This window comes from Microtus oregoni, unplaced genomic scaffold, assembly GCF_018167655.1.
Source record: "Microtus oregoni isolate MIOR12 unplaced genomic scaffold, Mior012 000027F_ref0000203, whole genome shotgun sequence".
NCBI lineage: Eukaryota > Metazoa > Chordata > Mammalia > Rodentia > Cricetidae > Microtus > Microtus oregoni.
In genome coordinates, this window is record NW_024543086.1 from 12,448,077 (window position 1) to 12,462,359 (window position 14,283).

Sequence of the window (14,283 nt, forward strand, 5' to 3'; positions counted from 1 at the left end):
TATAATCGTAATCTTAGGTTGTGTGTTTGTGGCTTTTTGTTTCTATTGTTGTTATTTTAAAGTTTCTGTTTTCTTCTTTAAAGTTTGTTTTTGTGTATGTGAGTGTTTAGCTTGCATGTATGTTTGTGCCCCACATGTATGCCTGGTGCCTGCAGAGGTCAAAAGAGGGCATCGAATACCCAGGAACTGGAGTTACAGATAGTTGTGATCCACCAAATGGGTACTGAGAATAAACCTGGGTTCTCTGAAAGAGCAGCAAGTGCTCTTAACTACTAAGCCGTCTCTCTATTTGGTTTTGGAACAGGGTCTCATTATGTAAGCCAGGCTGGCCTGGAACTCGCTATATAGACCAGACTGCCCTTCAACTCACAGAGCTCTGCCACTGCCCCCTGGTATTAAAGGCATACACCACCACGCTTGGCATATGTATGGTTTAAAATTATATTTTATATTGTGTATGTGTATGTATGTAAGCACACACATGCTATGATTTGTGTGGGGAAGTCAGAGGACAATTTATAAAACATGGCTCTCTCTTTCCACCATGCGAATCTCAAGGATCGAAATCAGGCTATCAGGCTTGGTAGCAGGCATCTTCACCTGCTGAACAATCTTGCTAGTGGCCTTCACCATTTTGAGACAGAGTGGGTGGCCTCTGTAACAGAGAGTGGCCTCTAATTGACTCCGTAGCCAAGACTTGCCTTGAACTCCTCAGCCTTCTGCTTCTACTTCCCAAGAATATAAGGGATTATGGGTGTGTGCCACCACCACTGGCTGTGTGCGCCGTTTCTATGCCTGATCAATATGGTGCTAAGGATAGACCCAGGGCTTCGTGTGTGCTGAGAAATCATTCTACCAGGTGAGCTATCTCCAGCCCTGTGTTATACACATCTTACTACAGCCTTGAAATGAGTCAGCAACCTTCAAAAGCTTCCTGTCACTCTCTGTGAGGTCTTCAGAGCTCTGTGTGACCAGTCCCTGCAGGCTACCCTTGCCTCATCTCGTGTCTCTCCCACCCCATTCTCCAGCTCTCCCCTCAATTTCCTACCATAGGACCTTTGTAGTCATACTTCTTGCATTCGAGACAAATACCTCATCCTTCAAGCCTTATCTCTTGGGCCGTCACCACCAAAGGTCTGCTCTGCGGCTCTGTCAGAAGCCCCTTCCCCAGCTTTGGCCCCAGCCTCCGCTCTGTAGATGTTTGTCACTGCACATTTCACAACACATCTGGTTACCCTATAGCTTAGTGGTATCTATAGATTCATATAGGCAGGGCTCCTTCCTTTCTTGTTTACCCTGATGTCACAGGAGCAAACCAAGCTGTTGTTGTTGAGGGATAAAGTCCAAGCTAGTCTTGAACTGGAGTCCTCCTGCTTCTAATTCCTAATTCCTGGGATTATAGATCTATGCTATCACATCTGGTATGCAACTCCTTTATATTTAACCAAATCTTCCCTGTGTTTATTAAACATTTTTACAGTCTGTATATGGTATTTCCAACAATCCCCATGGCACTTCTGTTCAACTCAACTGTTAATAGCCACCTTAACAGATAAGGAAACTAAGGTTCAGAATCAATAATGTGCCCACGGTCTTACAGCTGGTGAGAGACAATTGTAACATGCAAACCCATCTGTCATCTCTGCCACTTTTGAGCATGGGCTAGACAGTGGGAATAAGCATGTGATCATGGTGTCTGGGCATCTGTGGCTTGGTTGTGATGCCCTTGATTGTGAGGTTCATTCATCTAGAAGGCTGGAATCAGCCCTGCTGGACCACCTAATATCTCAGTCCTGTCCTCCTTAGCCACTCAGGAGCTCCCCCAAGATCTCTACCATCTATGGACCCAATGATGGGCTAGAATCTTTTAAAAGAACTTCTAACCCCGAGTCTGATTTAGTTAGTCGGTGGGAGCCAGTGTAGTACCATAGACTAGATGGCTTCTTCCACCGTGTTCTCCCACAGTTGTGGAGGCTGGACATCAGAGATGGCGTGCTACCGCAGGTGCCAGTGCGAGCACTCTTGACTTACACACGGCAGAGAGAGGCTGCTGCCTTGTCTCTAGCATCCCTAATCCCAGCTCAGTAGCCCAGTTCTCAGCGCCTCACTTAAGCTTGCTTACCTTCCAAAGGTCCTGCCTCCAGACCCCCATCATTTTGTAGGTTAGAGTTTTATATAGGAATTTGGGGGTTTGGCACTATCGTTGCCACAGTCCTAAAATGGAGATACTATTGCTGCTGGTGAAACTCAGGCTGGAGAAGGTGAAGTTGATGTTTTTCCTCTCTCTAAAGCTCCATAGTTTGAAAGATGGCAAATATACTTTTCTCTTTGGGAGTGGGGAAGGTAGGATGCTTATATGGTACCAGAATAATAACCCACAAATCACTTGGTAATTTTAGACTGTCAAATGATCCTTTTTATTGGAGATCTTTGAGGCCTTTCTGTATGAGATGGAATTAACATTACCAGTAAATTGCCAGTTTGCCTCAAAAGCCCTATGAGGTGGGTGCTTCATAGAGGTTCCTGCACAATAATATTTCATCCAAATTTCGCTAATCATGAACACAGCCAGATAAGCCCATAATGTAGACTAGTCTGCAAGGTAATTGGTCCAGATTTTAAAAGGCCAAAGAAGCTGCTTGGAGTGGGCAAGAAGGCGTGGAAAAAAACTATGGTGTCAAGCAGACTGTCAATAGCTATTGATGACATTGGGGTGTGTGTGTGTGTGTGTGTGTGTGTGTGTGTGTGTGTGTTTCAGCTTTTGCTAGTGTTTCTAAACATCATTTGTTGAATTCTTTTTTGTTATCTTTTAGGGGAGTGGGAGTGGGGCTGAGGGGTGCTGGGGATCAAACCTCGGTCCATGTGTACTGTAGACACATTCTGCATCCCTAGCAGTGTTGAAGAGTTTGTGTAAACCAAGGACACTCATAAGCAGGCAGAAGGAGTGAGGAAGTGTTAGGAGGATCTAGTCACAGATGGCGGAGCATGCCCAGGACCCTAGGTACTCCAAAGGCTAAGCTAGGGATTGCAAGTTTGAGGCTGGTCTGGGCCTCAAATAATTCTTTCTTTCTTCCTTCCTTCCTTCCTTTCTTTCTTTCTTTCTTTCTTTCTTTCTTTTTTCCTTTCTTTCTAAGAACTAATTTTTATTTATTTATATTTTAAGTATCTGTGCTCTGCATGTACACCTGCAGGCCGGAAGAGGGCCTCAGATCCTATTCTAGAAGGTTGTGAGCCACCATGTGGGTACTGGGAATTGAACTCAGGACCTCTGGTAGAGAAGCCAGTGCTCATATCTGCTGAGCCATAGCTCCAGCCAGAACTAATTTTTAAAGGAAGAGTAGGGATACATAGAACTCATTGAAAGAGTGCTTGTCTAATGTGTGAGTCCTAGGTTCCATCCCCAGTATTACAAAATAGACAAAACCCTGGGTGATACAGGTAAAGGACGTATCAGTATCTATCGCCTCATTCTTGAATTTGTGGATAGAAGCTTGATACAATTAAAGGTCATATGGGAAAAAGAGTCAAATGCAGTAAGACTAAAGGGTCTCATGAGAAAAACTGTGGTGATGGCAGCCATGGGAAGCTGTTCTCAGAAGGCCTGGGTGCATGCCTGTCGCCACAACACTGACCACGGGAGAACCAGACTCAGATTCTTACATCTCACTGTGAAGAAGTTAACAGTGCATTTTTCTGATAATCCACATCAAGACCTTTAGTCGCAGGGTCATTGACATTCAGAGAAGCACTGAGGATGCCCTGCATATGGAAGGATGTTCCACATCCTTCTGGTCTCCGTTCAGCTGCTACCATCAGTGTCCCTTCCCTGCAAGCTGCAACAAACAAATGTTTCCAGACATTTCAGGGTGCCATAGAAGACAAAATTGGCTCCAATCAAAAGCCACTGGTCTAGGGAAAGCACCTAGCACAATTTCATTAGGAACATGTTAATGGGTAAGTAAACGTCCTCGTTGACATAGAACTCCATAGTTAAAATGAGACTTCACTTGAAGTCCCAAGCTAGTTTGAGAAGATTCACTTATTTATGTACATGTGAAGTATGGATACCCATGTGCCGCGGTGCACCCTGAGGGCCAAAGAACAGCTCAACAGACTTGACAGCAAGTGTCTTTATCTGCCAGGCCATTTTATCTGCCCAGATAGCTAGCATTTTTTTTTAAAGCCAATTAATTTGTCTGTATGTGTCCATGAAAGTGTATGCATGTGTGTGAACAGGGGAAGGGGTATGCCTGTGTGTGCAGAAGCCAGAAGAGGGCTTTAGATACCTCAGAGCTGGAGTTACAGACATTTGTGGGCTGGCTAGCTTATTTTTTTAAAAAAAATTATTTATTTATTATGTATACAGTGTTCTGCCTGCATGCCAGAAGATGGCAAGAGATCTCATTATAGTTTGTTGTGAGCCACCATGTGGTTGCTGGGAATTGAACTCAGGACCTTTGGGAGAGCAGCCAGTGCTCTTAACCTCTGAGCCATCTCTCCATCCCCTAGCTTATTTTTTTAAAATAATTTATTGATTTTTATTTTTATGTGCATTGGTATACATGTATGTCTGTGTGAGGGTGTCAGATCTTAAAGATACAGACAGTTGCAAGCTGCCATGTGGATGCTGGGAATTGAACTTGGGTCCTCTAGGAGAATAGCCAGTTCTCTTAACTGCTGAGCCATCTCTCCAGCCCAAGGGATGTCTAGCCTATTATATGCACACCTATTATATGAGATGTGTTTTATATGTGTTTAAAGACATGCTCTCACTATGTAGCCCTGGCTAGCCTGGAACTCACTGTGTAGACCAGGCTGGTCTCTGCCTCACAGAGATATAGCTGTTTCTGCTAGGATTAAAGGCGTGAGCCTATATAATGTTTTCAGAGTCGGTGCTGGCTTCAAATGCATGATATGTGGTCTGCCAGCTATGTAATGTTGTAATGTTGTAACTTCTTGGTCTTATTTTTTTGTATGTGTACAAAATTGATCTAATAATAGCATTAAATCTGCCTCTTGTGGGTCTTTATGAGATTTAAACTGGTCAATGAGGGCATGGAATGATACATATCACATTGTTCATCTATCAGTAAAATTATTAGTATTTATTGGTATTTTGAAAGAATTTTAACAGATCCCTGGCACCAAGAATATAAGCTGAGCTTCCCTAATCTACAAAACCATGAAATCTAAAATGTTTCAAAATCTAGAATTGTTAAAGAAAAAGAGGCCATGGATCCTTAAAAATTATATTTATTTATTTATTTATTATGTATACAATATTCTGTCTGTGTGTATGTCTGCAGGCCAGAAGAGGGCACCAGACCTCATTACAGATGGTTGTGAGCCACCATGTGGTTGCAGGGAATTGAACTCAGGACCTTTGGAAGAGCAGGCAATGCTCTTAACCACTGAGCCATCTCTCCAGCCCAAAATCTAGAATTGTTTAAGTGGCATTGCGATGCCATAGGTGAGAGATGCTGGCATGCACGCAGGTAGTTAAAATACTGTCTGCATTACTTTCAAGCACGGTGTTATGGCCCATGCCTTCAGTCCTAGCACATAGGCGGAGGCAGGTGCATCTCTGTGGTTTTAAGGCCAGCCTGGTCCACATAGTGAACTTCAGGTCAGTCTAAGTTACATAGTGAGACTCTAACTCAAAATAAGTAAATAAATGAAGTTACTTTGAGTTCATATCAAACATGAATAAATTTCCTATTTTTTGCCTTGAGCCCTATCCCCAAGATACCTCATTATGTATATACAAGCATTTCAAAATTCAAAAATGCCGAAAACCTGAAACTGAGCCAGCGCCACTCATTTCAAATAGGGATGCTCTGTCTGTAAATACTCGGCAAAGGACGGGAAATATGCGGCGCAGCTCTTCAGCCCTTAATGTATCTTTCACCAATCCCCACAAGCTGCATCAGCCTCAGGCCACCTCCATGGGGTCAGGCAGGCAACTAGAATTGAGATTCAGAAGCCCAGTTAAAGGGGGAGTGGCCAAGGCCTCCTCTTGATATTCTTTTCGGTGTGGGGAGCCAAGTGTGCTTTCCAAGTCCACTTTTCTTGGGTGACAGAGTAGCGAGGCCACATGCCTGTCCTCTAGCTCAGATGGCCTGCTGGGGCTTGTGAGGATTTCGTCATTTGACCTTGACTGTTGTGAGAACCAGTCACAGGTGGGGCTATACCCTGGGGTAGACTTTAACATGAACTCTCTGGTATAGTCTCTCATCCCATGGGAAGGAGAAAGAAACCAACATTTAATGTGCACCTACTGTATGCCTACAGAGCAGTACGTTAGCCCCTCTATAGCAGTTACCCACTTACCCACACCCTCCTATAAGACAATGTTGTTACTGTTCTACAGGCAAGGAATCCAAGTCCCCAGGATGGCAAGAGGCCTCCTCCTGAATCACAGCCCTGAAAAAATAGCAGGTGCCTTGATACCCAGGCAGCTCTGATCTCAAAACCTTTATTCCCTTCATTGACTCCAAGTTGACAAGTCACATGTCAAAGTTCCTGGCCTACATCTGGTTCCTCCCCGCTTGAAACAGGTGAAGACTCGGAAGATCTGGGTCCTTTGGAGCCTTGCTATGCTCCATCCCCTCTCCAGACTTTGATGTCCCAACTGAAAAATAAAATCATTGGCACCCTGTGGTTTAAAAAAGAATACCAGCAGGCGGGCTGAGAGGCCTCCACATGTAAAAGTACCTGCTGCCGTGCTTAACAGGCTGAGTGTGCCTGGTAGTTTTATGTCAACCTGACACGAGCTAGAGTCAGCTGAGAGGAGGGAGCCTCACTTGAGAAAATGCCTCCTTAAGATCAGGCTGCAGGCAAGCCTGTAGGGCATTTCTCTAATGAGTGGTTAGTGCCACCCTGGGCTGGTGGTCCCAGGTTCTGCAAGAAAGCAGGCTGAGCAAGCCTTGAGGAGCAAGGCAGAAAGGATCCTTTCTCCGTGGCCTCTGCATCAGCCCTTGTGCTCCAGTCCTGACTTTGCTGGATGCCTTCTAAGTTGTGAGAGGAAGCAAGTGTTTTCTTCCCCAGGTTTCTCCGTCATGGTAGGTTTTGTTATGGTTTGGTTTTGTTTCGTTTTGTAACTGCCACAATAAGAGCTGGAGGCTACAAGGCAAATGGACACCTACTTGGAAAGCCTCAGAAAAGAAAAAAATGGACAGAAAACAGGGAAGCTGGTAGCTCTACACTTAGGTTGGTTATAGCTTTGGCACAGCAGCAGCTCTCTCTGAAATGAAGAGAAGAGTATCTCAAAGGATTATCCCAGGCTGAACAGACCACATCCCATATTGGTCCAGCCAAGTGATTACCCATCTCTAACCTGGCAAAAGACTAAAGATCTGTGCTGGAGTCTCAGGACCAGAAGATTAGAGATACCAGGCGAGTTCAAAGCCAGGACATGCCCTGCTAAAGCATAATTATTAATTGAACATGGGCACAGGCTTTGGAGAATTCAGCCCTCATGTTTCATTTGGTGGCAGGTCATCACCCACCAGGCTGGGTCTCTGGGAGACCTGGGCAGAAGTGAGAAGTAAAGAGAAAAAAAAAATTAAAAGACATAGACATCGAGGGCTCCTGAGTGAGACAGCCAACAAAATCACCGACCACGCAGGTCACAAGCAAGTGGATTGGCTTCTATCCTTTGCACACGCAGCCGCTGAGACTCCAGGTATCCTGTAAGAGAGACTGCCCCCACATGGAGAGGCTTGGGGGTAGAAAGTATTCATGAGAAGAAAATCTCGGCAGAGGCTACACAGCCACGAGACAAGCCTAGTGAGCTAGATGCCAAACCAAGGAGACTTCCAAGCCACCACGTGATGTCTCAGAAATCAAAACATGTGAAATAACAGTTATATCGGAAGATTGGAAGATATAACCAAGGAAACCTTCTAGGAAGCAGAGCCAAGATACAGTGAGATTGGCAGCGAGAGGGGAAAACAGAGCAATGGTGCAGACAGCCTCTTCCAGATCAAAACAGAGCGAGGAAACTGAGGAAACAGGAAGAAGGCTCCATGAAAAATCTCAGCAGAGTTTCCCAGAATCGGAGCGGGGAGGGGTTTACACTGGAAAGCTTCACCAAGTGCTCAACACGGCGAATAAAAGTCAACATACATGTATCCACCATTGGGAAGTTTCAAACCCTGGGACCAAGGCAGCATCCTGTAGGCATTCAGAGAACAAGACCAGGTCACGTGGAAATGGTCAGGACTCTGCATACTCCAGACTTGTCACCGGTCACACAGAACTAGACTGTCGCAATGCCTTTTCCTTTCTCTGAAAAGTCAGCTCCGGCCTTAAACTCCATCACTGTGAGGCTATCTTTAAGTATAGCATAGAACAAAGATATTCCGAGACAGGTGGGATTTCAAAAGTTTTGCTTCCTTCCCGTCTCCTTTCCCAGGAAGCCACTAGAAGTGAAGTTCTAGCAACATAATGGGGGTGGCGCAGAAAGACCTGAAATGAGGGAGAATGGAACGAAGTGAGGAAGGCTGGAGTAGCATGAAGCGGGTGCTGACTGTGCGCACCCCCTCCCAGGTCCCAAGGAAGCAGAATTGCTTACTGGCAGAAAGTATAGTACCTGTACTCCGAGCAAAGGGTTTGGCAAAGGGTTTGGAGAATGCAGAATATAGCTCAGGATGGCCCTGAACTCTCAAAGTTCTCTTGCCTTAGCCTCCTGAGTGCTGAGATTATATAGGTTTTTACCATACCTGGTTTATAGAAGTTTCTTTTCTTTTTTTTTTTTACTTCCTGTTTTTTAAATTGATTTTTATTGAGCTCTACATTTTTCTCTGCTTCCTTCCCTACCTCTCCCCTCCCCTTCAACCCTCTCCCAAGGTCCCCATGCTTCTAATTTACTCAGGAGATCTTGTCTTTTTTTTTTATGTCTCATGTAGATTAGGTCTATGTAACTCTCTCTTAGGGTCCTCATTGTTGTCTAGGTTCGCTGGGATTGTGATTTCTAGGCTGGTTTTCTTTGCTTTATGTTTAAAAACCACTTATGAGTGAATACATATGATAACTGTCTTTCTGGGTCTGGGTTACCTCACTCAATATATGGTGTTTTCTAGCTCCATCCATTTGTCTGCAAATTTCAAAATGTTGTTATTTTTTTCTACTGTACTCCATTGTGCAAATGTACCACATCATCCTTGTCCATTCTTTGGTCGAGGGGCATTAGTTTGTTTCCAGCTTCTGGCTATGACAAACAATGCTGCTATGAACATAGTTGAGCACATGTCCTTGTGGCACGATTGAGCATCCTTTGGATATATGCCCAAGTGGTATTGCTGGGTCCTGAGGAAGGTTGTTTCCTAATTTTCTGCTCCCATTCACACGGAGTCACTGTCTCGAGCCAGTTCTGGCGTAGGTCACTGGCTCAGTCCTGCCTCCGCAAATGTCCCTGGTCTGGATGTGCTCCTGCTCCCTTGGAGTTCACCTAGAAGTTTCTTTTAAAAAGAAAAAGAAAAAGAAACTTTAGGGGCTGGAGAGATGGCTCAGTGGTTAAGAGCACTAACTGCTCTTCCAGAGGACCTGGGTTCAGTTCCCAGCACCCACAGGCAGCTCACAGCTGTCTGTAACTCTAAGATCTGACGCCCTCATGAACACATCGGGCAGGCAAAACACTGATGCAAAAAAAAATAAAAAAAAAAACTTCAGTAAAAAGTTTCCCTAAAAAATATGCACCCGGCTGTATTCTCTTTCAGCAGCTTTGTGTATAAATCGTGCATTTCCCAAGAATTCTCCAATGAGTAGGAATTCAAGTCTCTGACAGCCCCATTGGTAGGAATATGTTCTTTTTCTGGCTTCCTTTGCTTCCAGAATTTCTGAGCATGCCCAAGGAGTGCTCATGCATCTCACAAGGACTTACTCCAGAATCTTTACCCAGCCTGGGTTAGAAATCACTCCTGACAGGTCTGAAGGCCATTCCCACTCTCCTTAATGTCTCCCCCATAGGGAAGTGCTGTTCTCAGCATCACTGGTCCATGATCTGTGGCAGGGGGGTGGGGAGTGGCAGGAGATGGTGACCTTTCCGCATACATCTCTATTTTATTTCCCACACTGACAACTTCTCTAGGCTTCTCATCATGTTCTTACCATCCACCATGGGTAACAGACTGTGTGAACCACTTTAAAATGCCCGAAAGTGCTTCTTTGGAGAATACGCTTAAGCCATGTTCCAGCTCTGTATCCAGCCAGGTTTATCCCAGAGACGCTCACCACACTGATGACTAGAAGAATTAGAAAGCAGGAGTTGACAACCTCACACTGTCAGTGAAACGCCCTGAGCACCGGAGTCCTTGTCCCATGCTCCAGACAAAGGCTGCGAAGCCCTCTTGTCCCCACTCTGACCCTGCTTGTCTCTTCTGGTAAAGCCCGGACCTCGTCACCCTGGTCATCACCATGAGCTTTGCTGAAATACTCTGCTCCCCACTGGTGCCTCATCTGCCATTATATGGAGTAGTTTTTCTTATTCCCCAAACTTGAACCTTCTTTGTGCATAATTCAAAACCCGCTAAACTATTTTAACTAAGCCCAAACAGCAGCTTCTCCCAATGTCACGGTCAGATGCTGAAAATTAGCAGCGATACCATTGACGTCTTCCGGGAAAGCCTGATCGCAGCTTTGGTTCTCACCGCAGTGTTCAGGCCACCAAGAGTAGGAGGGAAGATGAGCTGACCCATCCGGGATGATTCAGGACACTGGAGAAATACCTTCCTTACCACGAAACCCTGTTCAACGATGGGAGAGAGTGTTGATTTAGGACATGATTGAGTCTCATATCTAGACACATTTCCCTTTTCACCTCCCCAGCCTGGATGCTCAGAGCCAGGTCAGTGGTGACTCTGGTTCAGCTAGGGAGCCTGTGGCCAGTGCTGGTTTCCCTTTGTCTCGTTTTCTTCCTTGAAATATTTCACACTGTATTGCGTTCATTTCCATAAGCAACAACGGCATAAATGCTATTAAAAGGCAATGAAATTTTAATGTCAAAGAACTATAGCTACGCAGTAGGAGATGACTTAGGACAAAGATAATTGTTGTAGGGTGGTATAGCTATGGGTACTTTATTTTCTTCTCAAATGTACATTAGTATAAAAAATGAACTTTTTAGCATCCTTATTAGGAAAGTAGATGTTCATGTTAGAAAATATGAAAAAGACCAAAACATGCAAAGGTGAAAATTAGTCTCATTTATCATCCACCCCTCTAGATAGCAGTGTTAACCGAGGGTCTCACCCAGGCCAGGCAAGCAGCTGACCTATGCCCCCAGCGTGCAGTCTTTGTAGAGGCATGTGTGTGTATCAGTTTACAAACTACATTTCCCTCATTTAGCTTTTCTATACATTTTCTCAGCTGGGTATCATGAAACCGTAGGTGTCAGACATTTTCTCATTTCCCTCTGCAGTTTTCTACATCGTGGTTTTAAATCGTGCAAGTTATATCTGTAAGCGAGGGTGCGGTAAAGAAACCAGCAAGATGGACACTCCATGTGTTGGGAGGAAGGTTTTTTATTGTAGATAAGAGAGAGAGATCATCCAGAAGCATCTGAAAGAGTCCAGGGGGAAAAAAAGAACTAGACTGGACACGGCCAGGGTTCTCTAGGAGAGAAGCGAGAATAGCAAGAGAGAGAACAGCAAGGGCAAGGGGAAAGCCTTGCTGTTATAAAGAGAATGGGACATAAGCTGCAATCTGGAACCGCCTGGAAGCTAGCGCAGGAAGTGAGAAGGACCAGGAGGCTAGCGAGGGCACACACTGAGACAATGGGGATGTTCTATCGGGAACTCACCAAGGCCAGCTGGCCTGGGTCTGAAAAAGCCTGGGATAAAACCGGACTCGCTGAACATAGCGGACAATGAGGACTACTGAGAACTCAAGAACAATGGCAATGGGTTTTTGATCCTACTGCACGTACTGGCTTTGTGGGAGCCTAGGCAGTTTGGATGCTCACCTTACTAGACCTGGATGGAGGTGGGTGGTCCTTGGACTTCCCACAGGGCAGGGAACCCTGATTGCTCTTTGGGCTGATGAGGGAGGGGGACTTGATTGGGGGAGGGGGAGGGAAATGGGAGGTGGTGGCAGGGAAGAGACAAATCTTTAATAAATAAATAAATAAAACAAACAAAAAAAGAGATACAGAATGAGTACATGAGGATAGGAAGGAGGAGTCTGGAGGCTAGTGTTGGCTTGGTATACGCCATAGGTATGTGTAGAGAAGGAGCCAGATGCCAAAGGAAGGGAAGAGAGGGGAGTGGGCCTTACCATTTCACAGGTTCCTGAGGAAAAGCTGTGAGCAGCCACTAGCATCCTCAGTCCAATATGAGCGGAGCCGAGACTGTCGTTTCTGCACACATGCACCACCCTTTGGAGTTGGAGACCTAGCAACAGCATCTTCATTTTCCTTAACAACAGCATCTTCATTTTCTGTGTACCATATTTATTTAACGAATCCCCCTTTGTTGGACTTGTAGGTTGTTCATGTTTTTAGTTCTTTTCCTTCTGGGTTCATTTAGATGACTAGATAAGCCACTTTTGCTGTGTTTCCTCGACTGAGATTCTCTTCTTTCTTCCCTGCAGTGGTCTCTGGATCGTCATCCAGCTCCAAGTATGACCCTGAGATCCTGAAAGCCGAAATTGCCACTGCAAAATCCCGGGTAAGGATCTTCACGGCATCCTCTCTGCCCCTCACTGGCCAATCCTCCAGGCCATGACAGCCGGGGCTAGCAAGGCCCCGAGATAATAGTAGCTGTGGTTGTTGTATTAACAATGGTACCACAGTTGCTATTCAGAGGCGTTCACCTTGTACCCGGTGTAGTATTGGATACTTCATCTTGTGCCATTGCTTCAGCCCTTGAGAGTAGTTCCTGCCATCTTCTGCACTTTAAAGATGAGTAAGCAGAGACCAAGAACCTGGCCTGAGGAAACCAGAGTCCTCACTGGAGTTTGGTGTCCTCTTCCTCCTCCTAGCTGTCCCCCGCTTTACATCCTCTTCATTCTTGATGACTTTAGGAGGGTAGTGTTGTTACCCCCATTTTACTGTTGGAAACTAAGGCAGAGTGGTTAAGTGGCTTGTTCGCAGTACACTGGGTCTTTTGAACACTGGTTTCATTTAGATCTGAATGATTTCCACATACGAAAACATAAATAGGGGAAGTGGCCTGAGGATAAAATGCTGGGGGCTAATAGTCTGGTGTACCTTGTCTGAGTGGCTAAAGTTTAGTTCTAGAACACCACGCCCATACTGGAAGGCGAGCCCTGTGTTTTTAGATGTCAGGCATTTTTTGGAAAGAATTGTATGTCAGGGTTTAGTGCATGAAGTCTCTTAGAACTTAATCAGAAGCTCTCACTGGAAGGCTGCAGAACTCTGCAGGCCTAAGGAGGATCTAGCTTTTGGTGGTGTCTCGCCACCACCTCCGTGCAAATTGCTCTCAGACCATCCCCAGCTTTAAACTGTGTGTGGCCCAGGTAATTGCTATCGCCCCCACTCATCACAACAGGCAAGAAGAGGTGAGATGGGGTCCTACAAGAGGTATCCCATAACAAAGATATGGGGAGGCCTGACTATCCCAGTCAGTGTCTGATTTCTTCCTGTTTCCCCAATGTAGAGACTGCCTGGCAGGACCGACAGAGACACTGCCTGGGAGGCTGACTCCCAGACCCACACTGGTGAAGGGAGGGTGCTATAACATATGGTGCCCAAGGGATGTGGGTGGCCTTTTAGGCAACAGCAGTATCATCATCAGGAGCTTCTGGGCTCCCCTTCCCAGCCTACACCTCCACATCCGCCTCTGACCCCATCTTCTGTGTGGTCCTCTGCCATTCAGGTCAACAAGTTGAAGAGAGAGATGGTCCACCTGCAGCATGAACTACAGTTCAAAGAGCGTGGCTTTCAGACCCTGAAGAAGTAAGTATCCCGCAGTGGATGGCAAGGGGCAGCCTCCACCATGGGTCCCCTCTGCCCTCTCTGCCCCTCTCTCCATTAGTCCTTTTCCTCCCTTCTCAAGATGCCTCTCAGAATTCTACTTAACTTCTTTCCCCCTGTCACTCACTGAAGATGTCATCACTCAGGGGTGGAGATAAACAGTCATTTCAAACCATGGAGCTGTTGTTGGCCTCTGAACTTGTAAGCCCGTTAAGGTCAGCAGAGTCTTATTCTGCAGTCCTAGAAGCAAGTGTCAAGCGAAGTCTTCTTACTCCACAGTCCTAGAAGCAAGTTGCAAGCATTTTTGTGCACATCTTGGCTCTGCTAATTGACAGCTAGACTGTCAGTCA

The 14,283-nt window shown here is 45.6% G+C and overlaps 1 protein-coding gene across 1 annotated transcript in view; it reads left to right on the top strand.

The window, feature by feature from the left end:
- Wwc1 (WW and C2 domain containing 1) overlaps positions 1 to 14,283 on the top strand; it is a 155,477-nt gene that overhangs the window by 84,201 nt on the left and 56,993 nt on the right. The window contains exons 4-5 of the mRNA XM_041676108.1: positions 12,589 to 12,665; positions 13,836 to 13,915. Of these exons, the coding sequence (XP_041532042.1) occupies positions 12,589 to 12,665; positions 13,836 to 13,915 (157 nt within the window). The remainder of the gene's footprint in view (positions 1 to 12,588; positions 12,666 to 13,835; positions 13,916 to 14,283) is intronic.